This window comes from Rattus norvegicus, chromosome 10 (genome assembly GCF_021556685.1).
Source record: "Rattus norvegicus strain SHRSP/BbbUtx chromosome 10, alternate assembly SHRSP_T2T, whole genome shotgun sequence".
In the NCBI taxonomy this organism is placed as follows: Eukaryota; Metazoa; Chordata; class Mammalia; order Rodentia; family Muridae; genus Rattus; species Rattus norvegicus.
In genome coordinates, this window is record NC_141543.1 from 59,398,829 (window position 1) to 59,419,712 (window position 20,884).

Sequence of the window (20,884 nt, forward strand, 5' to 3'; positions counted from 1 at the left end):
TAGTGTACATTGTCACGTCACGTGTTAATTATGAGTAGCCACACCCACTGCCTCATCGTGTTACAGAGGAGGGTTTTTTCCTCGTTTTTACAGTGTTTGTTTTCACTGTAGAATTAAAAGCTACATTGGGCCTTATGATTTATTTATATAAAATAAAATCAACCTCAACTCCTACCCCTTTCTTTTCCCCATCTTTGGACACACAGCAGATCATGTTTGCTGTGAAGCTTATGTCTACCCCTGTAAGGTGGGGCTCCTGGTGCTGTCTGCTCACCTGGCCGAGCAGGGCCCCGCCCATTCCAGCTTCTCTAGCTACGGGATCTTGCCCCACTGCAGTCACTTGCTCCGAATCTTCTCTGGGCAATAGCCATAGTCTCGGTGTTGAAGACTGAGAATGTCATTTGGTGTGTGATAGGCAGTGGTAGTTCCCAAGAACTTCTCAGGGTTGTTTGGTTGGTTTTAGTTGTTGTATCGGTTTGATTTGTTTTGTGTTTTGTTTTTTGGTTGTTTTTTGTTGTTGTTGTTGTTGTTGTTGTTGTTGTTTTGTTTGTTTTTTTTTTTTTTTTTTTCAGTAGAGCCTCACTTTGTAGCCCAGGCTGGTCCCAAACTCATGGCAGTCCTCTTGCTTTAGCCTTCCATGTGCTGGGATTACAGGCATGGGCCACCACACCTGGGACCTTTAGAGCACTTGAATATTCCCCTCTCCTATTTATCCATCCCTTCCCAACATAATGGACAAACTATAATTCTTAAAGTGGTAAGAACTTAGTAGTTATTACTCAACGTAACTCAAGGTAATAGACACCACCAAAAATATTTCCTTTAGTTTATTTTATACACACACACACACACACACAAAGCGTACTTAAAATTTCTGCCAGATATGTTATGTTGTGTTTGGTTGGTTGGTTTGGTTTTTGAGGTAGAATCTCTCTGTGTACCCTTGGCTGGACTGAATCTTGCTGTGTAGACCAGGCTGGCCTGGTGCTCACCAAGATCATGTCTCTATGTTTTTAACTTGCTGTGTCTGAGGCAGTGGGCACTGACTGCTGCCGTGGTCAGTCTCTGTTCTGTATGCACCCTGGGATAGTGTCGTCCCCGTGGTGTGTGTTCCCTGGGATAGTGACGTCCCTGTGGTGTGTGTACCCTGAGTGAGTGTCGTCCCCGTGGTGTGTGCGCCCTGAGTGAGTGACGTCCCTGTGGTGTGTGCACCCTGAGTGAGTGACGTCCCTGTGGTGTGTGTACCCTGGGATAGTGACGTCCCTGTGGTGTGTGTACCCTGAGTGAGTGTCATCCCTGTGGTGTGTGTACCCTGAGTGAGTGTCATCCCTGTGGTGTGTGCACCCTGAGTGAGTGTCATCCCTGTGGTGTGTGTACCCTGAGTGAGTGACGTCCCTGTGGTGTGTGTACCCTGAGTGAGTGTCATCCCTGTGGTGTGTGTACCCTGGGATAGTGACGTCCCTGTGGTGTGTGTACCCTGGGATAGTGACGTCCCCGTGGTGTGTGCACCCTGAGTGAGTGACGTCCCTGTGGTGTGTGTACCCTGGGATAGTGACGTCCCTGTGGTGTGTGTACCCTGAGTGAGTGTCATCCCTGTGGTGTGTGTACCCTGAGTGAGTGTCATCCCTGTGGTGTGTGCACCCTGAGTGAGTGTCGTCCCTGTGGTGTGTGTACCCTGAGTGAGTGTCATCCCTGTGGTGTGTGTACCCTGAGTGAGTGACGTCCCTGTGGTGTGTGTACCCTGAGTGAGTGTCATCCCTGTGGTGTGTGTACCCTGGGATAGTGACGTCCCTGTGGTGTGTGTACCCTGGGATAGTGACGTCCCCGTGGTGTGTGCACCCTGAGTGAGTGACGTCCCTGTGGTGTGTGTACCCTGGGATAGTGACGTCCCTGTGGTGTGTGTACCCTGAGTGAGTGTCATCCCTGTGGTGTGTGTACCCTGAGTGAGTGTCATCCCTGTGGTGTGTGCACCCTGAGTGAGTGTCATCCCTGTGGTGTGTGTACCCTGAGTGAGTGTCATCCCTGTGGTGTGTGTACCCTGAGTGAGTGTCATCCCTGTGGTGTGTGTACCCTGGGATAGTGACGTCCCTGTGGTGTGTGTACCCTGGGATAGTGACGTCCCCGTGGTGTGTGCACCCTGAGTGAGTGACGTCCCTGTGGTGTGTGTACCCTGGGATAGTGACGTCCCTGTGGTGTGTGTACCCTGGGATAGTGACGTCCCCGTGGTGTGTGCACCCTGAGTGAGTGACGTCCCTGTGGTGTGTGTACCCTGGGATAGTGACGTCCCTGTGGTGTGTGTACCCTGAGTGAGTGTCATCCCTGTGGTGTGTGTACCCTGAGTGAGTGTCATCCCTGTGGTGTGTGCACCCTGAGTGAGTGTCATCCCTGTGGTGTGTGTACCCTGAGTGAGTGTCATCCCTGTGGTGTGTGCACCCTGAGTGAGTGTCATCCCTGTGGTGTGTGTACCCTGAGTGAGTGTCATCCCTGTGGTGTGTGTACCCTGGGATAGTGACGTCCCTGTGGTGTGTGTACCCTGGGATAGTGACGTCCCCGTGGTGTGTGCACCCTGAGTGAGTGACGTCCCTGTGGTGTGTGTACCCTGGGATAGTGACGTCCCTGTGGTGTGTGTACCCTGAGTGAGTGTCATCCCTGTGGTGTGTGTACCCTGAGTGAGTGTCATCCCTGTGGTGTGTGCACCCTGAGTGAGTGTCATCCCTGTGGTGTGTGTACCCTGAGTGAGTGACGTCCCTGTGGTGTGTGTACCCTGAGTGAGTGTCATCCCTGTGGTGTGTGTACCCTGGGATAGTGACGTCCCTGTGGTGTGTGTACCCTGGGATAGTGACGTCCCCGTGGTGTGTGCACCCTGAGTGAGTGACGTCCCTGTGGTGTGTGTACCCTGAGTGAGTGTCATCCCTGTGGTGTGTGTACCCTGAGTGAGTGTCATCCCTGTGGTGTGTGCACCCTGAGTGAGTGTCATCCCTGTGGTGTGTGTACCCTGAGTGAGTGTCATCCCTGTGGTATGTGTACCCTGAGTGAGTGTCATCCCTGTGGTGTGTGTACCCTGAGTGAGTGTCATCCCTGTGGTGTGTGCACCCTGAGTGAGTGTCGTCCCTGTGGTGTGTGTACCCTGGGATAGTGACGTCCCTGTGGTGTGTGTACCCTGAGTGAGTGACGTCCCTGTGGTGTGTGTACCCTGGGATAGTGACGTCCCTGTGGTGTGTGCACCCCGAGTGAGTGTCATCCCTGTGGTGTGTGCACCCTGAGTGAGTGTCATCCCTGTGGTGTGTGTACCCTGAGTGAGTGACATCCCTGTAGTGTGTGTACCCTGAGTGAGTGTCATCCCTGTGGTGTGTGCACCCTGAGTGAGTGACGTCCCCGTGGTGTGTGCACCCTGAGTGAGTGACGTCCCCGTGGTGTGTGCACCCTGAGTGAGTGACGTCCCCGTGGTGTGTGCACCCTGGGATAGTGACGTCCCTGTGGTGTGTCCCTGGGGGAGTGACTGTACCACACTCTAATTGTGCTTCCAGCTGCTGGAAGAGAAGAATATCCTGGCAGAACAGCTGCAGGCCGAGACTGAGCTCTTTGCTGAAGCAGAGGAGATGAGAGCAAGACTCGCTGCCAAGAAGCAGGAACTGGAGGAGATCCTCCATGACCTGGAGTCCAGGGTGGAGGAGGAGGAAGAGCGAAATCAGATCCTGCAGAATGAGAAGAAGAAGATGCAAGCGCACATTCAGGTCTGCCGCAGTCCTCGGCCTCGGCCTCGGGTCTGTTGAGCACGTGGACTCCTGTGCCCATTGAGCACAGGTCCTGTGCAGCACTCGTTCATTTGAACCACAGATGTAACAAGTTTTCTGCAAACATAGGTCTATTATTTAAGTAGGAACCTTTGTGTTCCAGTCATCTTACAGTGCGAAGACCCACGGTCAGAAACACCCAGGGTCTGGAGCACTCCATGGGCTTAGGAGGGCCTTTATGTTGTCGTCATAATTCTTACACTCTTCCCAGGGAGTACATGGGCAACAGTTAACCCCATCCTGGTCACAGAGTGCACTACCATGTGGAGTGTATCCATTCAAAGCTACCTTAGCATTCTTTTAAATCTTAGCTGGGGGCTGGGGTGCAGGCGGAGCTCAGAGGATGACTGGAGCCAGTTCTCCCTCTCTTCCTCCATAGGCCCTGGGGGCTGAGCCGGGAACATTAATCTTGTGCAGCAAATGCTCTGCCTGCAGAGCGATCCTGCTGGCCTTGCCGCTTCTGTTTTAATGCATGTTTTTGTATGTGTGTTCCATGCCACAAAGGTCAGAGGACAACCTGTAGGAGCTAAGTCTTCCCCAGGTGTGGATCCAGGTGACAGCAGGCTTGGCAGCAGGCACCTTTGTCCCACGCCATCTTCTTGGCCCTCTCCTGTCTTTTATACTAAATTCTAAGTACTTTATATGAGATGCTTGCAGTTCTTTACTTAAAGACTAGCATTTCCTTAAACACAAATACGTCCTGCCCCACAGTTAGCTTCCTGCTTTGTTTCCCATGATGCGAGGTTCATGCTCTCCTAAATCAGCACAGGCTGTGGCTGCGGCACTGCTGTGATTTACCGACTCCCTGCAACTGGGAGTTCATTCCAGTGCAACCCCACATTGCTCGTGGCGTTATGAAATCACTAGGTAGGTAGTGGGCTTTTTTTTCCTCTTGTGGAATGTCAGGTTCCAAATTGATGACACCACCCTGAGAAGAGCATTTGACCCCTTACATGGTTTATTTTGTTGTTTTCCTCTGCCTGTGAGACTTTGGGTGATTTCTGATCACCTTTTTAATTAGAACTTTCTTTATATTTGGTTTTGAAGATAAGTTTCTTGATTTTAGCATTAATAGAATTATCGTAGAAAACCTAGAACATAGAAAAGTACTTAGAGGCCCTCTGCCCCTCACCCCTTCCTACTCCCATCACTTTTGGAGAAGTGTTTGCAACAGCGAACAGCTTCGTTAGTCCCCTGAGATTGTACCTGAACACACTGCTGTGCTTTACCGCCTCGTGAGTACGCAGAGCAGGAGTACAGTTGGCGAAGTCCAGGCAGCAAGGAGCCTGAAGCAGTAAGAGAAGACAGCCTGACCCAGAGATCGGAGGAGGCACAGCCTGCGAGACTTAGAGATGCTGATTTGAGCAAACGTTTTGTTAAAGCGCCTTTCATTTTTACTGAGAGGTGTAGCAGGAGGCTTTTCAGATGGGATAGCGCACTTGGGGTTTGCTCTAGGATAAGTCAAAGGAAAAGAGAAGATGGTGGAGGTCCCAGGGAAGGAGATGGTCCCTGAGGTGACCCGTTACATACACTTCAAGTGGTGTGAGGGTCACCGTGTCCTCGGAGATGTGCTTGCAGCTTTTCTAATAGATGTTACCTTTACACCTCACAAGATTCTGAAATTAACCCTAAGTAAAGCCTTCAAGCAGAGTTATTATCGGGTTAATGTGCACAACCATGTCCACTGTTAAATGTTTAGTATCATGTAAATAATATAGGATGTAAATAAAGATAAGCAGGCTACAGTAGAAATGTGTCAGTGCTTAGAGTTCCACTCAGGTCTGCCACACACCTCAGGTAACAGGCACTCTTGTACTAGACGATTGTGTGTCTGATGCAGTTCTGCTCTCCCAGTTGTATTTCCTGTGTTGTTAGTCATTATTGTACAATGTGAGTTTTAATTACATGTTATACCTCCTCACAAACATACCGAAGCTTAATTGCCAAGACTTTTTGCAGAATGCTCATAGTTTCGTGGTATTATTATATGTTTGGCTTGGTCTGGCGGTATTAACGTAGCCCAGGCCGGCCTGCAACCCATGGCCTCCCGAGTGCTGGAGTCATGGCCATGGCCACTCCAAATCCCCCTGGCAGTTTCCTGCAGTTGTGTGGAAAGCACGTTTGCAGAGCTTGCCGTGCTGGATCAACCCAGTTTATACTTTACCCTGTGAAGTGCACATATCTGTCTCAAACTTGCCAATACAGTACAAGCCATTTTTCCTGTGTGCTCTCGCTGTGCGGCTGAATCTGGATGGAGAAACTGATGTAGGCTTTCTTTCACAAGGATCTAGAAGAGCAACTGGATGAGGAGGAGGGGGCGCGGCAAAAGCTGCAGCTGGAGAAGGTGACCGCGGAGGCTAAAATCAAGAAGATGGAAGAGGAGGTTCTGCTTCTCGAGGACCAGAATTCCAAATTTATCAAAGTAAGACCCTTCCCATAGGGCGCCGCTGTCGAGACGCAGAAGAGCTGACACACTCACTGGTTGTGGCTCCTGGTGAGGGAGAAAAAGTGCTGGAGAGAATTTCCCTTGCGTTTACTTTCTCTGTAAAGCTTCTGTCTAGAGCTCTGAAGACAGGCTGCATTTAGCCAAATGTCCTCACAACCTTTTCCAGTCTGCTCCATCTACGCCCCTTGTAGTGCATCTGGTATTCGGGCTCTGAGTGCAAGGCAGGTAGTAGGCAGCCACCAGATCGCCTAGCTGCTCTGGGAGGACACCACCCCGAGGCCCCAGTCACTCACTTTTTCTCACATCAGAGAGAATTCCAACCCAAGCTGCATGTAACTTGCATGTCTTCCCTGAATTAGAATTTTCTTTCTACTTAGGAAAAGAAACTCATGGAAGATCGAATTGCTGAGTGTTCCTCTCAGCTGGCTGAAGAGGAAGAAAAGGCAAAAAACTTAGCCAAAATCAGGAATAAGCAAGAAGTGATGATCTCGGATTTAGAAGGTTGGTGCCAGCCCAGAGACTCTTGGATGTTGTGGTTGTACCTGAGTCAGAACAGCCAAGCAAGCCCAGGGATTGCTTAGATGAGGAATTCTGCTAACCAACATCCTCACAGGTCATGTGGCTTGGTGTTTGGTGGAATGGAACTCAGATGGGTTCCTTTGTTCTTTTTAACTTGCCTTTTAATGGACATTCTGGGCATTGGATCCAAACACTGGGGGGAAGTGCCCAGGTGACACCTCACAAAGGGATTGATCAACAGCAGAGTCTGGTAAGACAGAGGTGACACTGGAGAGAGGCAGTGTCAGCAACTCTGGCTAACATGATGTCACAGTCTAGACGGCTGAAGACGGGACAGAAGCTGTGAGGGGTGGATGACCTGTCCTTGAGCCTGCAGCTAGAGAATGCTGTCTGTATGCCCTGCAGAAAGTGTGCCCACCAGCTTTCTTATGCATACTTTTACAGTGGGAAACATGGGCTTATGTATTTTTAAGAAAAAAGACTTGGGGTTGGAAAGGGGATTTTGGTGCTTTTTTTTGTTTGGGGTTTTTTTGTTGTGGGTTTTTTTGTTTTGTTTTGTTTTTTGTTGATGTAGATAAAAGATGGAATGTTGACATAAACTTACTTTTGTCAACTTCCTTGCTACCCTCTGGGCTCTCTGCTAAAGAAGTGCCCATGAGGTGGGTGTACCCATCCTGGGACATGCTCTTAGCAGAACGGAGGGCTCCTGCTAAAGAATTCAGGGCTCACAGGCCACACTGCTTGAGCAAACCACAGGAACAGAAGTAGTCACCAGCCCTTATTAGGAAGTTATACCAGAGAGGCTGGGGAAGACACGTGGCTCTGCCTACTCCTGTCATTCTCCCCTGTGCTTCTCAGGGATGGGGGCCATGATCCTCTGGTTAGCTTCCTTCCCAGTCCTGGGCACAGGGAGGTTGTGACACAGCTCCATATTATCTTGGCTCTTAGCAGAGTGAATTCACTTTCCAAGAGAAGCGACGGCTTTAGACAGTGCCCCACTTCTCCTTCAGATCCTATCCATGTGCTCAGTCCTCTCATCTCTGTTCAATCTTGGAGGGTCTCATGACCAAGCACTCGACTCAGGGTTATCTAAGCTGTGACTGCATCCACTTACTGTGTGTATTCTGCTTCTGTCTTGCCTTTCAGAACGCTTGAAGAAGGAGGAGAAAACACGGCAGGAACTGGAAAAGGCCAAACGGAAACTGGACGGTGAAACAACTGATCTGCAGGACCAGATCGCCGAGTTGCAAGCACAGGTCGATGAGCTCAAAGTCCAGTTGACCAAGAAGGAGGAGGAGCTTCAGGGGGCGCTGGCCAGGTCTGCAGTAGGGGAGGCAGCCGGACGGGCAGGCCTGTGGTCTGCATCATGGCCCATGTCTGGAAGCATAGGGAAACTCCAGGGAACAAGATGCAGTTTCTTTGATGTTGGTTATGACATAAGTTCACAAAAAAAAAAAAAAAAAAAAAAAACACCAGCACGCAAAGAGTGTCAGAGCACTGAGGTCTCACAAGATTGTCACATCTCAAAATCCTAGGAGGCTCACACCAGAGAGCAAAGAGAGCAAGCCACTTTACTGTACCAGATGTTTCCTTTCTGTATGTTATAGATTAGTTTCAGTGTGCTTTGGGACTTTGAAGGAACTAACATTTCAGAAATATTTCCTCTTATTCTATAATCTGATATTTAGTCTAAAACCATTTGGAATATTGAAACCAATTTATTTCCATCTAACATATCATTTTACTTTTAAAGCATTAACTACCTGACTACATGGTCTTAGAGCATAATTTATAACATGATTTAATTAAGAACAACTTGTAACAGGCTGGAGCTGTAGCATGGCTGGTAGAGTGCCTGCCTATTGTGCACAAACCCCCAGCTCTGCTCCCAGCACTACAGAAGACTGAGTGTAGAACAGCATGCCTATAATCCCAGGAGGTAGAGGCAGGGGGATGAAAAGTCCACAGTCATCCCCAGCTCCATGAATTCAACTGGGTGCTTTGTAGTCTGGAAACAGGCCTCTCGCTTGTGTAGTCCCATCAGGAAGTTCTGTCGACACTCAAACCGTACATGTAAGTTCAAAGTTGTGCCAAAGAATGGGGGAAGTCTAAGGTGTGAAAGTTTCAGGCCTGGGACCACACACAGGTCTGTGCTGGTGAGTGAGACCCCGACTCCAGCAGGCCCCAGAAAGGAAGGGTGTTGTCAGGCAGGAGGCACGGCCCATCCACACACCATCCTCAGTGTCTTTGTGCCTGGATCTTTTGACAGAGGAGATGATGAGACGCTGCACAAGAATAATGCGCTTAAAGTTGCGCGGGAGCTGCAGGCCCAAATCGCTGAGCTCCAGGAAGACTTTGAGTCTGAAAAGGCTTCAAGGAACAAGGCTGAGAAACAAAAACGGGACCTGAGTGAGGAGCTGGAAGCTCTAAAGACAGAACTGGAGGACACCCTAGACACCACAGCAGCTCAGCAGGAACTCCGGTGAGTGAGGGGCTCCACCATGCTGGGTTTTCCAGTCCACTCCACAGTGGATGCCATTCAAATCGATAGCCCACTTCCTCCTGGAAGGAGAGCAGGAAATTGGTGACAAAGCATGGTGTTTAGTAAGCAGCCACACAGCAGACTGAGGTGAGAGACACGGTAGAAGCTGAAGTCAGGAGGAGACAGCAGGCAGAACCAGAGGGAAGGACAGGATGAAGACAGAAGCAGTGGAGCGGTGGCCACCCGCAGGCAGTACAGTAGCCATGGGCACTGGAAGGGAAGCAGGGGTGCAGAGGCCACCCGCAGGCAGTACAGTAGCCGTGGGCACTGGAAGGGAAGCAGAGGAGGAGGAGGGGTGCTAACGGGTGCAAAGCCGGGACAGCTCAGAGTGCTTGCTGAGTATGCAGAAGGCGGAGGTTCAGTCCCAGCCCTGTAAGAAAAGAGTGAGCACAGGCCCTGGAATGTTCTGCACAGGATACTACCAAGAGCCAGGCATAGGTAGACATAGCCTGAGAAGGCTCATAGTCAGGAACCTACAGCTATCACAACTCACTGACTAGGCAGGGCCACTGGCAATGTAGATGTCATCTGTGAGGCCACTGAGACACCTTCCACCCTGCTGTCCTTGCCTCCTGCTTGCCACTGCTCCCTCCATGTGACTGTAAATCCAGACAGAAAGGAACCCACACTGCCTAGGCTAGTGACTGAGCTTGTTGTGTAAGTGTGCACAGTCTACACACACATGTGTGCCTGTCAGATGCTCTAGGATATGCATGATGGACGGGCCACCAGTGCTACAGTGGGAGGCTACACTGTCACATTAATAAAGTAGACACCAGGGGTTGGGGATTTAGCTCAGTGGTAGAGCGCTTGCCTAGGAAGCGCAAGGCCCTGGGTTCGGTCCCCAGCTCTGAAAAAAAGAACCAAAAAATAAATAAATAAATAAATAAAAAATAATAAAATAAAAAAAAATAAAGTAGACACCAAGTACCCAGAAGGAGGATCAGTATGCCAAAAGCCAGTGGTCCCCACCCCCTTTCCAGGAAGGTCAGGATGTGACACCAGGATCTACTCATTGATCAGGAAACAGGCCCCTGGAAGAATGACAGATTTGTGTCTAGATAGCAGATGGCTGCAGAGAACAGCGAGACCAGGGCAGACCCTCCATCCCCAACCCCAGTTTCAGGAGCACTCAGGGAAGGCACGAGCAGCCATCACAACAAACTGCCCAGGGTTTGCGTGTGCAGCAGCATTCTAAGTTCTGGCCTGCTTTTCACAGATTCTTTCTGCTTTATACAACTAAATTTGCACACATACCCACCCTCAGAAGGTCTTTGTATTTTTATATTTTTAACGAGGGTTGAGGTATGTGCCCATGTGTGCATGTGTCTGAAGAACTAAATGTTCAGATCTCCTGAAGCTGGAGTTACAAGAGGCCAGAAGGAGGCGTCGGCACTCCCTGCAACTGGACTTACAGGCAGTTGTAAGCCACCCGATGGAGGTCCTGGGAACCGAACCCAGGAATCCGCAAGAGCAGAATAGACTCTTAGCTTCTTGGTGGATTTCTAGCTCCACAGATGGGCCTTTGACCACAACTCTAACCACTTCTTCCCGCTCAGCTCTTGCACAGATACTGCGGGTGGTTGCTCAGGCACCTGGGTGACCGAGACAGGAGGATTGCCACAAGTTTGAAGCCAGCCTGGGCTGCAGAGACTTTCTGTGTTAAAAGCTTGAAATGGTGTGTACACCATTACCAAAACCAAGCATGTGCTTGGTGGTGGTGAACACAATACTAGGCATGGCTCTGGTTCATCTAAAACCTGGTGTGTGGTGTGCTCTTACCAAGACTGGTCGGAGTGCTCACCGAACCCTACCTTGTCCCCTAGTGGGGGACATGGGTTTCTCTTCTGTGCGAAAGAGTTCCTGTGATGTTGGGATTCAAGTAGAGACCAGGAACACACTGAAAAGGCAATGAGCGTAGCAGGGCCTTTCCTGGACATCTAATAAGCGGGAGCCACCAGCTGTGTTGAAGTAATGTTGATGAGCACTAGCCAAGGACAGGCCAGACCAAGTAAGTGTCTGAGCCAGCAGCACTTGCAGCTAAAGTGGCTTCCATGACTCTTCTGTCTAGACTACATCTAACCAGAGCTGCCAGCTGCAGCAGCCCTCTCGTGGCTGTGACCTCTGCCCTCTCTCTCAGCTGAGAATAGGGAGGAGAGAAACGTATCATTGGCATGGGTTTCACATCTGTGTTGGGAACAAGCAAAAGAAACTTATCCTAAGTGCTATCATTTTGTTTTTAGACTCCACTTTAGTGATGGGGTGAAACTAAGCTCTCGTTCCCAGCCCTAAGGGACCTGGGGACTCCCCAATAGCTGACCAGCTTCTGTTATTCATCTTCTGTTTCTGAACATAAATAAAGACTCCTTTTTTCATCCTTTGCTCCCCAAAACATAATGACCATTCCTAGCCACAGCTCCCGTTAGTCATCCTTTGTTCCCCAAAGCATGAGGACTTGATCACAATAAATTTTTGTCATCTGCATTGACTTGGTGTTTTGAGTTGTGTTGGGTAGAAGAGGTCCCCCTAAACATCTGAAAGCAGAGAGCAAGTCTTTCAGATATGCCTTTCAGGGTGACCTTGGACTCTGCAGACACGCTGACGTAGGTCTCTGCAGGAGTCGGTCACCTTACTGGTTTCAGGAAGCGAGCAGGTGGTAGTCAAAGGGCTGCCACAGGCTAGGAGCTCTACCACGGAGCAAGGCTATATCGCAGCCTCTGGTTTCCATCTCTCAGGCTGTGCACCTGAACATGATGTTCAGGTTGACTGATCTAAAACCTGGCTTACCACATGAGGAAGGCGAATTCACTCCTGGTTAGTAAAATAACTGGGTTGTTCATGTTGCCCCCATGTGCCATAGACAGTTAGAAAATACTAGAAAGCCACACAGGGATGTTTAATACTAGTGATCTTCACGACATCAGTGCAGTTATGAAACCCCTCAATTTCATTCTGAGCATTCAAATCCTACGATATTTTTATCTCCTGTGCCCAGTACCAGGCTCCAACACCAAGACCTTTCTTTTTTTTTTTTTTTTTTTTTTTTCCGGAGCTGGGGACCGAACCCAGGGCCTTGCGCTTCCTAGGTAAGCGCTCTACCACTGAGCTAAATCCCCAACCACACACCAAGACCTTTCTAGAGAGATGTGACCCTTCAGCCTGCCTTACCTTACACCTCCCCTGTAACATTAGTTCCCTGTAACTGCTTCACAAGGGTGACAAGTAGGCTTGCTTACAATGGGGAGCACCTTTGCTGCTACAAGCCTTGTGGGATTTACTTCAGAAAGTTGGCTAGACTGAGGAAGCTTGGCATCATGTGTTAAGCAGACTGCGTAAAAAGACTAGATGACCTTTATGGATATCACAGTGAATCCTGGTTGTATAAGTCAGTGTGGAGGGCACGTTGTACTGTTTCTAGAAGGATGTCTGATGCCACAGAACTGATCAAGCCCACTTACTGGAAATAACATGGCTAGTGTCTATCAAAGACCTTCTGTAAGGTTCACTAAGCACAAATAGCACATAACATGGGTTTTAATTTCATTGCTTAGCCAATTCTGACCTTTGTACTTTAAAAAAAAAAAATGTCTCTAGCACAAAGCGGGAGCAGGAAGTAGCTGAGCTGAAGAAGGCTCTTGAGGATGAAACTAAGAACCACGAAGCTCAGATCCAGGACATGAGACAGAGGCACGCCACGGCACTGGAGGAACTCTCTGAGCAACTGGAACAGGCTAAGAGGGTGAGGACCCCGTGAGACTCACCTGCTGGACGTCCCCTCTAGCTACACCAGCTCACTCGCTCCCAGCCTCTGTGGAGCATTGCTGAGCCTCTCGGCTGAGGCCAGAAGCCACAGGACCACTGCCAGCCCTTCCTGCCCTTCCATACTGCTCTTCACCCCGCTGTGCTCTCCTCGGCCTCCTACCCTCCCACTCGGCCTCCTTCCTCCTCCTCCCCCACACACTTCCTTGCCTTCCTGCCATTTTGCTTCTGTCCCTCTCCTTTCTCTTTTCATCCTTCCCTGTGCAGGGTGATGGTGTCAGCACGCTAGTGAGGGTCAGTCTCTGCTGTTTAGTACTCTGAGAGTCCTGGCTTCAGCACTGTCGCATAACCTGTCATTGTCATTTAAAGGATAAGGAAACTGAGGCCCAGCACATACGTTTAGGTCACCCAGCCAATAAGTGGGAAGACTGATTAGAGCCAAGTTCCATAACCACAGACAGAGCCCTGGGTAGCCTTGTCTCTAACCAGAGACCCAGTCCGTGTTCCAAACTCAGTAAGTTTGGGATAACGTTTCTGACAACTTGATACTGAAGACACGCACCGAAGGCACGCAGTTCTTCCCTGTGCCCTGTATGGAGGAGAACCACAGTCTGATGAGCGGCTCACAGCCCATAGTGCTGCAACAACTCACAAGGTCTCCCATAGTGGGAGTGCTCAGGCACTCCTGCAGCGCACACGTGGTGTTGCAGGCTCACTGTGTGCCCACAGACGTCTGCACTTTTATGGAGTATTGTGAGACAACCGCTGATGAGTTCCTCTCTCCCCTCTGCTAGTTCAAAGCCAATCTGGAGAAGAACAAACAGGGCCTGGAGACGGACAACAAGGAGCTGGCGTGTGAGGTGAAGGTGCTGCAGCAGGTCAAGGCTGAGTCAGAGCACAAGAGGAAGAAGCTCGATGCCCAGGTCCAGGAGCTCCACGCCAAGGTGTCAGAAGGTGACAGGCTCAGGGTAGAACTGGCCGAGAAAGCAAACAAGCTACAGGTATGGGCTCTGGCGTGTTCTCTTGCATACCTGGAAAGTGTCTCAATTAAATCTGGGGAACCCTTAAGTTGTGTGTGTGTGTGTGTGTGTGTGTGTGTGTGTGTGTGTGTGTGTGTGTAAGTTAAGCAATCCCTTTAAAGAATAAGACATGTGAGTTTAGGGCTGGAGAGATGGCTCAGTGGTTAAGAGCACTGACTGTTCTTCTAGAGGTCCTGAGTTCAAATCCCAGCAACCACATGGTGGCTCACAACCATCTGTAATGGGATCTGCTGCCCTCTTCTGGTGTGTCTGAAGTCAGCTACAGTGTACTCATATAAATAAAATAAATACATCTTTTTTTAAAAAAAGACATGTGAGTTTAGACCTGGCCAGCGTGGCTGTAGCTGAGTGCGTCTCACCTTCTCCGTTAGTCCAGCTGCACACAGAAGTCTTTAGAGTATTACAGTGGCACAGGCTCAGCGTTAAAGCTGCTCACTGTAGGAATATGTGCAAAGGCGCCTTCATGCCTAGTAACAGACTCCGGCACAGCAGTAAGGTGACTTCCCAGAGGAGTCACTGTTAGGAAAGAGGTGTTTGTGCCACTGCCTCGCTGCACAGAGTACAGAAGTGGTTGTCACAGAGGTTTGAGGTCTCCTGTTCTAGGTTCTTTTTTTTTTTTTTTTTTTTTTTTCCGGAGCTGGGGACCGAACCCAGGGCCTTGCGCTTCCTAGGCAAGCGCTCTACCACTGAGCTAAATCCCCAACCCCGAGGTCTCCTGTTCTAGGGAAGGAAGCTGGAGCTGCCTGACTCTGGTGGCCAGCTGGGGAACCTCCAGCCCAGTCCCACAGCGTGTGCCCAGTTTCTTCAGCAGGGTGGGGACAGTGGTGGCAGTCGCCCTTCAGGGATCCTATCATTCACTCAGCACAGTAGGCTGTTTGTTGCTGAGAAGTGGGTGCTGTGGGTCGTGTAGGCCGTCAGCCTGGAAGGACAGGTGGCAGGTGCTCTGAGCACAGGCACAGTGGACCTAGTGTCAGACCCCACCTCAAATCCAACTTTCCGGATCTAGCCAGGGATGTCAGAAGCAGGCCTCTTAAGGAGACCAGCCTTTGGCCTGTGTACACAACATCCCTGTGTGCCTCGTGTGTGGGCTCTCAGGGATCTTGGAAGGTATTCCTTAAAGGCAGCAGTTAGAAACAAGTGATGTGAACAAGGTGAGGGACATCAGAGGGTTCCTGGGAAGCACTGGGCTCCTGTGTACATAGCCACTACCCCCACTCTCATCCTCCATAGGGCGGCAAGAAGGCTGTGGCTCATAGAACCTAAGCCACCTCTCTGTCCTCTTCAGATCTCAGGTAGAAGAGGAGGTCCCTCTCAACACCAGAGATCTTCCCCAGTCCCCTGCACCCAGAGCACTGAAGGATGTTGCTACAGAAGTAATAGAAACAAGGCTATCCTGTTAGGCATACAATGTATCTTCCATATCGCTCCCCATAGTCATACAGCCAGAAGACAAGTGAAGACAACCTGCCCTGCTGTTCCTCCACTTTCTATCTACATGCACAACACTCATTAAAATGTGAGCGTGCATGTTTTGAGACAGGGTTTGTCTGTGTAGCTGTGGCTGTCCTTGAACTTGCTTCTTGACCAGAATGACCTCTCACAGAGATCCACCTGCCTCTGCCTCCCTGGTATTAAAGGTGTGCGCCACCACTGCACAGTCTCACGAGTTTTGTCCACATGTTTGTCTGTGCATCACCTCTATGCTCGATACGCACCAAGGTCAGAAGAGGGTGCAGATCCCTAGGGTGGGAGTTACAGACCACTATGAGCTGGGTGCTGGGAACTGAACCTAGACCTTCCAGAAGTGCAGCCAGTGCTCTTATGGTCTGAGCCATCTCTCCAGCCCTGTTTGGAGACCTCTCTCATTGGGGAGGAGATGAAGGGGGAGGTGTCACACTATTCCTAAAATCTGATCTTCAGCGACTTATGCTCACACTGAATGTGAGTATGCCACTCCTCACAGCTGCAGACATTTTGGCTGATTACCAGCATGTACATATCTCCTTGAGTCCCTTAAATGTCAAGTTCTGTAAGGATGTAAACTCCATGTGCCCCCGGCATGTGCTTAGTGCAAATTAACATGGAGGAAACCACCTGCTGGCCCAAACTGGCCCTTCCCGCCCTCCAGCGTGGTTTTGTTTTGTCTTTTTGTGGTGGTCAAAGTAAAACACGAAGAGGATCACAGGTCCCTGCGCTCCCTGCCCTTTCAACCAGAGGCCGTGGGAAGGGGGCTGTGGAGTGGGTTTTAGCTCCGGCTGGGTGGTAAGCATTCACTGAATTTATTTTCTAGTTCGAATTCTCATACATGTGCACACTCACGTGCTGCTGTGTTCTCTAAGGGCTCTGATGGTCTTTTCTTACTGTGGAACCGAGTTTCTTCCTTACCTCCTTGCAGAATGAGCTGGATAATGTCTCAACCCTGCTGGAAGAAGCCGAGAAGAAAGGAATGAAGTTCGCTAAGGACGCCGCAGGTCTCGAGTCTCAGCTACAGGACACACAGGTACTCGGGGAGCAGGGGATGGAGAGGGCGTGAATAAAGTAAAGCTCTAATGTATCACAATGCTACACGCGTGCCGAGAGCACGTGCTGCATGCATTTCTGTGATGGGGCAGTCATTGACAGACACTGTTTCTGCATTTGGAGTGAGGTGCTCAAAATATGGGGGTAGAGGTCTCGGTTAAACTGCAGGGTAATTAAGTTACAGGGACAAGTTAAGCAACCAGCGCAGCCCCTGAGCAGCCTGGTCAGGGAGGCTGCAGGAGGCAGGAGCCATGTGTCACCTTGAAGAGTGCTCACGGCTAAAAGCAGCAAGGACATGGTTGCATGGAGATTTGGGGGAAGTCAGTCAGCTTGCCTGCTGAGTGCTGGGATTGAGGCAGAGGAGTGCCAAGGAAGAGACTGCAGCAGGAGCCTCATGTGTGGAAGGCATATGTGTGGGCCTAGGCAAGAATGAGACTGTTTACCTGTCGCTGGCTATTTCTTGTCCACAGGAGCGCTGTTTTTTTGTGGCCTAATTGTCCAGAGAGTTACTTTAGTTTGGGCCTTTTGTTCCTCTGGTGGGATCGAGCCCCAGTGTTCGCTGCAGGTAACCTAGGCGCTCCCTCTTAAACATACAGGAGCTCCTTCAGGAGGAGACGCGGCAGAAACTGAACCTGAGCAGTCGGATCCGGCAGCTGGAGGAGGAGAAGAACAGCCTTCAGGAGCAGCAGGAGGAGGAAGAGGAGGCCAGGAAGAACTTGGAAAAGCAGGTGTTGGCCCTGCAGTCCCAGGTGTGTGTCCTTTTTGGGAACAGCGGTGCTCTAGATATGTGCAGGGACAGCGGTGGCCTAGCCACGTGGACTCAGCCTCTGCATTTTGGGACAGTTAATTAGGTTGAACTAAATTAAGCTCGGTACATGATTTTTTTTCTTTGACCCAGCCAAACACTGATGTCCTCTCCATAACTTGACAACCTTTACAGACAGAAGTATGGCTTCTGTGGGGCCTCGGTTCCAATTTACAGCTTAGCTAAGGGTTGTTTCAGGACTTGGGTTAGAAGCATACCGTGCTGGCTTATAATATTGAAAACAAGTGTTGATTCTTGAAATGCAAAAATCAGACAAGTTCTTATGACCCTTGCTTCCTTACCCAAAACCTAGCTGGCTGACACCAAGAAGAAAGTGGACGATGACCTGGGGACAATTGAGGGTTTGGAAGAAGCCAAGAAGAAACTGCTTAAGGACGTGGAGGCACTGAGTCAGCGACTGGAGGAAAAGGTCCTAGCATATGACAAGCTGGAGAAGACCAAGAACCGGCTGCAACAGGAGCTGGATGACCTGACGGTGGACCTGGACCACCAGCGCCAGATCGTCTCCAACTTGGAGAAGAAACAGAAGAAGTTTGACCAGGTGAGGCGTTTGTCCAGGCCCTTAGGCTCCACATCCTGACAAGGCTCTCACTTTGGTTTCGGTTTAAGACAATCTTTTCTTATTTAAATGCAATACACACTTATACAGTGTTCAGAAAACATAAAAAGGAAGTATGGGGGCGCCCATGAGTCCTGCACAGGGGAATAAATACCACCATGCACGGTTCTTAGGACAAGCACTATCCCAGGCTTGAGAATGCCTCACTGGGGAATGTGCACCTACACAGTAATGTACAGGACAGGACCTCAGTGTTCCACATAAGCCTGTGCTTACGGCCTGTGCAGCGCCGTGTGCTTTGACTGTGGCCTATCCCATGAGCACAGGCTGGAGCTTTCCAGTCGCGGCATCATTGGCACTCAGAGAGCCTTGGGGTGCGTAGGGCCCTCTGCAGTGTCCTTAGGCGTGGCAAGTGGTGTTTTCACCGTGCTCTGCTCTCACACAGCTGTTGGCAGAAGAGAAGGGCATCTCTGCTCGCTATGCAGAAGAACGGGACCGGGCTGAAGCTGAGGCCAGAGAGAAAGAAACCAAGGCGCTCTCCCTGGCGCGGGCCCTGGAGGAGGCCTTGGAGGCCAAGGAGGAATTTGAGAGGCAGAATAAGCAGCTTCGGGCAGACATGGAAGACCTCATGAGCTCGAAAGATGATGTGGGGAAGAACGTAAGTCATCTGTAGTTGCAAGGACAGAAACAGCCTGGGACCATAGCAGAGCCAACTTGAGCCCTGTCCTGGAGGCAGATGTGTTCTCCCATTCACCTGCGCCGAGATCCATGTCTGCGTGCCATGCACATGCCCTATGCCCTTGAGGGCAGAGAGGGATTGGATCCCTTGGGACTAGACCTGCTGGTGGTTGTGAGCTGCCATGTGGGCTGCAAGTTGAACCCAGGTCCTCCAGAAGAGCACGCAGTGTTCTTTACTGCTGAGACCTTCTCCCCAGACCCCAGATGTGGAATTATTGCAGAACCCCTAGCAGACAGCCAGATGTTGACCCTTACCCTGGCCCTCCCTGCCCCAGTTCATCCTGGCAGAGGCACCTCTCATATCTGCATTGTCAGTGGTTACAAACCTGGATGTCCCAAGATCCCCTGGGAACTGAAGCACATTTACTCCACTCCCTGCCTGGCCTTCCTGAGACCTGAGTGCTGGCCTTCAGGGTGTCTGCAACTGTCAGGACTTACAGTTGAGACATTTCTGTGAGCTCTCACATGTGTGCCTTCTCCAAGAGTCCCCATGCTAGTTCCTTGCCCTGTGCCCTCCCTCAGTATCTAACTAGCAGAAAGCTACAGAGTAAATTTGGACCTGCAATTCAAAGGGACATTCCCCTAGGCTCTTCTGCCAACTTCCATTATTTTGGGGTTTTGAGACAGGGCTCTTCTGTGTAGCAGCTCTGGCTGTCCTGGAGCTCACTTTGTAGAACAGGCTGGCTTTGAACTCACAGAGCCATGTAGCAGTGAAGAGAAGACTGTAGTGGTTCCCTAGTCATTTTCTCCACAGTAACTGACACTCACACTCATGGTGACTGATGAGTTACCAAACACTACTTAGGAATGGATCTTCCTAAGTTCTGCTGCTTGCCCGTGAAGCTAACGTGATTGTGAGCCCCGGACATTCGATAACACATAGGTCTGCTTCAAGAGGTTGGGCAGGTTACTTGGGACAGGAGGTGGAGGTACCCAGTGGAGCTCCAGGCTCAGAAGGCTCGTCTTTGTGGAGGGCACTGTTCAGAGAAAGGTCAGACCTTGTGGCTGTGCCCTGCTTTGCAGACTACCTCTATCCCAGGTGGCCCATGAGCCTTTCCATTGTGAATGACTTCTAAGGCTCATGCAGCCTCACACTCTGCGGGTGATGTGACTGCTTTAGCTTCAAAGTCCCGTCATTCAAGTGGGGTGATTAAAACACGTGTGACCACAGAAGTCAGAACTGTAGGTTTAGGTCACATCTCTGATCCAAGAGCAGCAGCCTCTGCTCACCAGTCTGATGTTTGCTGCGCCTTAGGTCCACGAGCTGGAGAAGTCCAAGCGGGCCCTGGAGCAGCAGGTGGAGGAGATGAGGACCCAGCTGGAGGAGCTGGAGGACGAGTTGCAGGCCACTGAGGACGCCAAACTCCGCCTGGAAGTCAACATGCAGGCCATGAAGGCCCAGTTTGAGAGGGACCTGCAAACCAGAGATGAGCAGAATGAAGAGAAGAAGCGGCTGCTGCTCAAGCAGGTAGGTGGGGGAGGCATGGCCTGCAGAGCCTGGCTCGTGCGTTCTCAGCCAGCCCAGCAGTCGGCCCTGTAGCTGGCACTGGGAAGCATTAGCTGCAGGACATGTTGAGTCTGGCAGTAAGTAGTTTAGATTTTCTCTTTCTCCAATGTCACTGCTGCTTAGCTAGGGTGTCTGTGAAGCCATCGGAGTACTCAGGGTATGAGACTAGGGGAAAACCTGTCTCTCAGATGGGGAGACACTGCAGGTGCCCATCATTCATATATCATGGCCTCCTTAAATCACCCCACCCCCTTCGGAAGGCTGGGATCAAACCTAGGACTTTGCACATACTAGGTAAGCATTCTACCACTGAACCACCTTAAAGGGTTCCTCATGAGAGAAGAGGGTTGATGTTTAATTCTTTGTGTGTGCTTGCTTGCTTGGTTTGGTTCTTGGGAGACAGGGTTTCTCTATGTACTCAAACAGAGTTTAATCCCAAGTGTTGGAATTAAAGACATAAAAAGAATCTCATGGTTGTCTTGTGCCTCCTATCTTTCTGATTTAGAGTCACCTGTCACTGTGAGCCTAAGGTCTTCCTCCTTCGGTCCCCTAGTAGCTACCAGCAAGCGTAGCCTATCCCACGTAGTGGTTGCCAAGGCCTTCTGAACTAAACCCAGTTCTGGAGCTTTTGTTA

General features: G+C 50.4%; 3 protein-coding genes and 1 long non-coding RNA gene across 12 annotated transcripts in view; 1 reads left to right on the plus strand and 3 right to left on the minus strand.

Moving 5' to 3' along the window:
* Positions 1 to 20,884, plus strand: part of Myh10 (myosin heavy chain 10) — a 132,800-nt gene that overhangs the window by 101,595 nt on the left and 10,321 nt on the right. For all 9 annotated transcript variants that reach the window (XM_087574589.1, XM_087574593.1, XM_087574595.1 and 6 more), the window contains 12 exon segments: positions 3,528 to 3,734; positions 6,079 to 6,216; positions 6,618 to 6,741; positions 7,906 to 8,077; positions 9,029 to 9,241; positions 12,896 to 13,040; positions 13,855 to 14,061; positions 16,496 to 16,600; positions 17,217 to 17,369; positions 17,739 to 17,987; positions 18,451 to 18,663; positions 19,999 to 20,211. In XM_087574589.1, the coding sequence (XP_087430715.1) occupies positions 3,528 to 3,734; positions 6,079 to 6,216; positions 6,618 to 6,741; positions 7,906 to 8,077; positions 9,029 to 9,241; positions 12,896 to 13,040; positions 13,855 to 14,061; positions 16,496 to 16,600; positions 17,217 to 17,369; positions 17,739 to 17,987; positions 18,451 to 18,663; positions 19,999 to 20,211 (2,139 nt within the window).
* On the minus strand, positions 570 to 2,317 carry LOC148002922 (uncharacterized). The gene is made up of 3 exons (XM_087574823.1): positions 2,302 to 2,317; positions 1,411 to 2,170; positions 570 to 1,279 (listed from the first exon to the last, which is right to left on the minus strand). The coding sequence occupies exons 1-3, from the start codon at positions 2,315 to 2,317 to the stop codon at positions 1,006 to 1,008; spliced, it is 1,050 nt and encodes a 349-aa protein (XP_087430949.1). The 3' UTR covers positions 570 to 1,005.
* LOC148002923 (uncharacterized) lies at positions 8,458 to 16,525 on the minus strand. The gene is made up of 2 exons (XR_015631737.1): positions 16,420 to 16,525; positions 8,458 to 9,321 (listed from the first exon to the last, which is right to left on the minus strand). It is a non-coding gene; the product is annotated as an uncharacterized LOC148002923 (long non-coding RNA).
* Positions 18,044 to 20,884, minus strand: part of Ndel1 (nudE neurodevelopment protein 1-like 1) — a 69,832-nt gene continuing 66,991 nt past the window's right edge. The window contains exon 10 of the transcript XR_015630167.1: positions 18,044 to 20,157. The gene's annotated coding sequence lies outside the window, so the exon portion shown is untranslated. The remainder of the gene's footprint in view (positions 20,158 to 20,884) is intronic.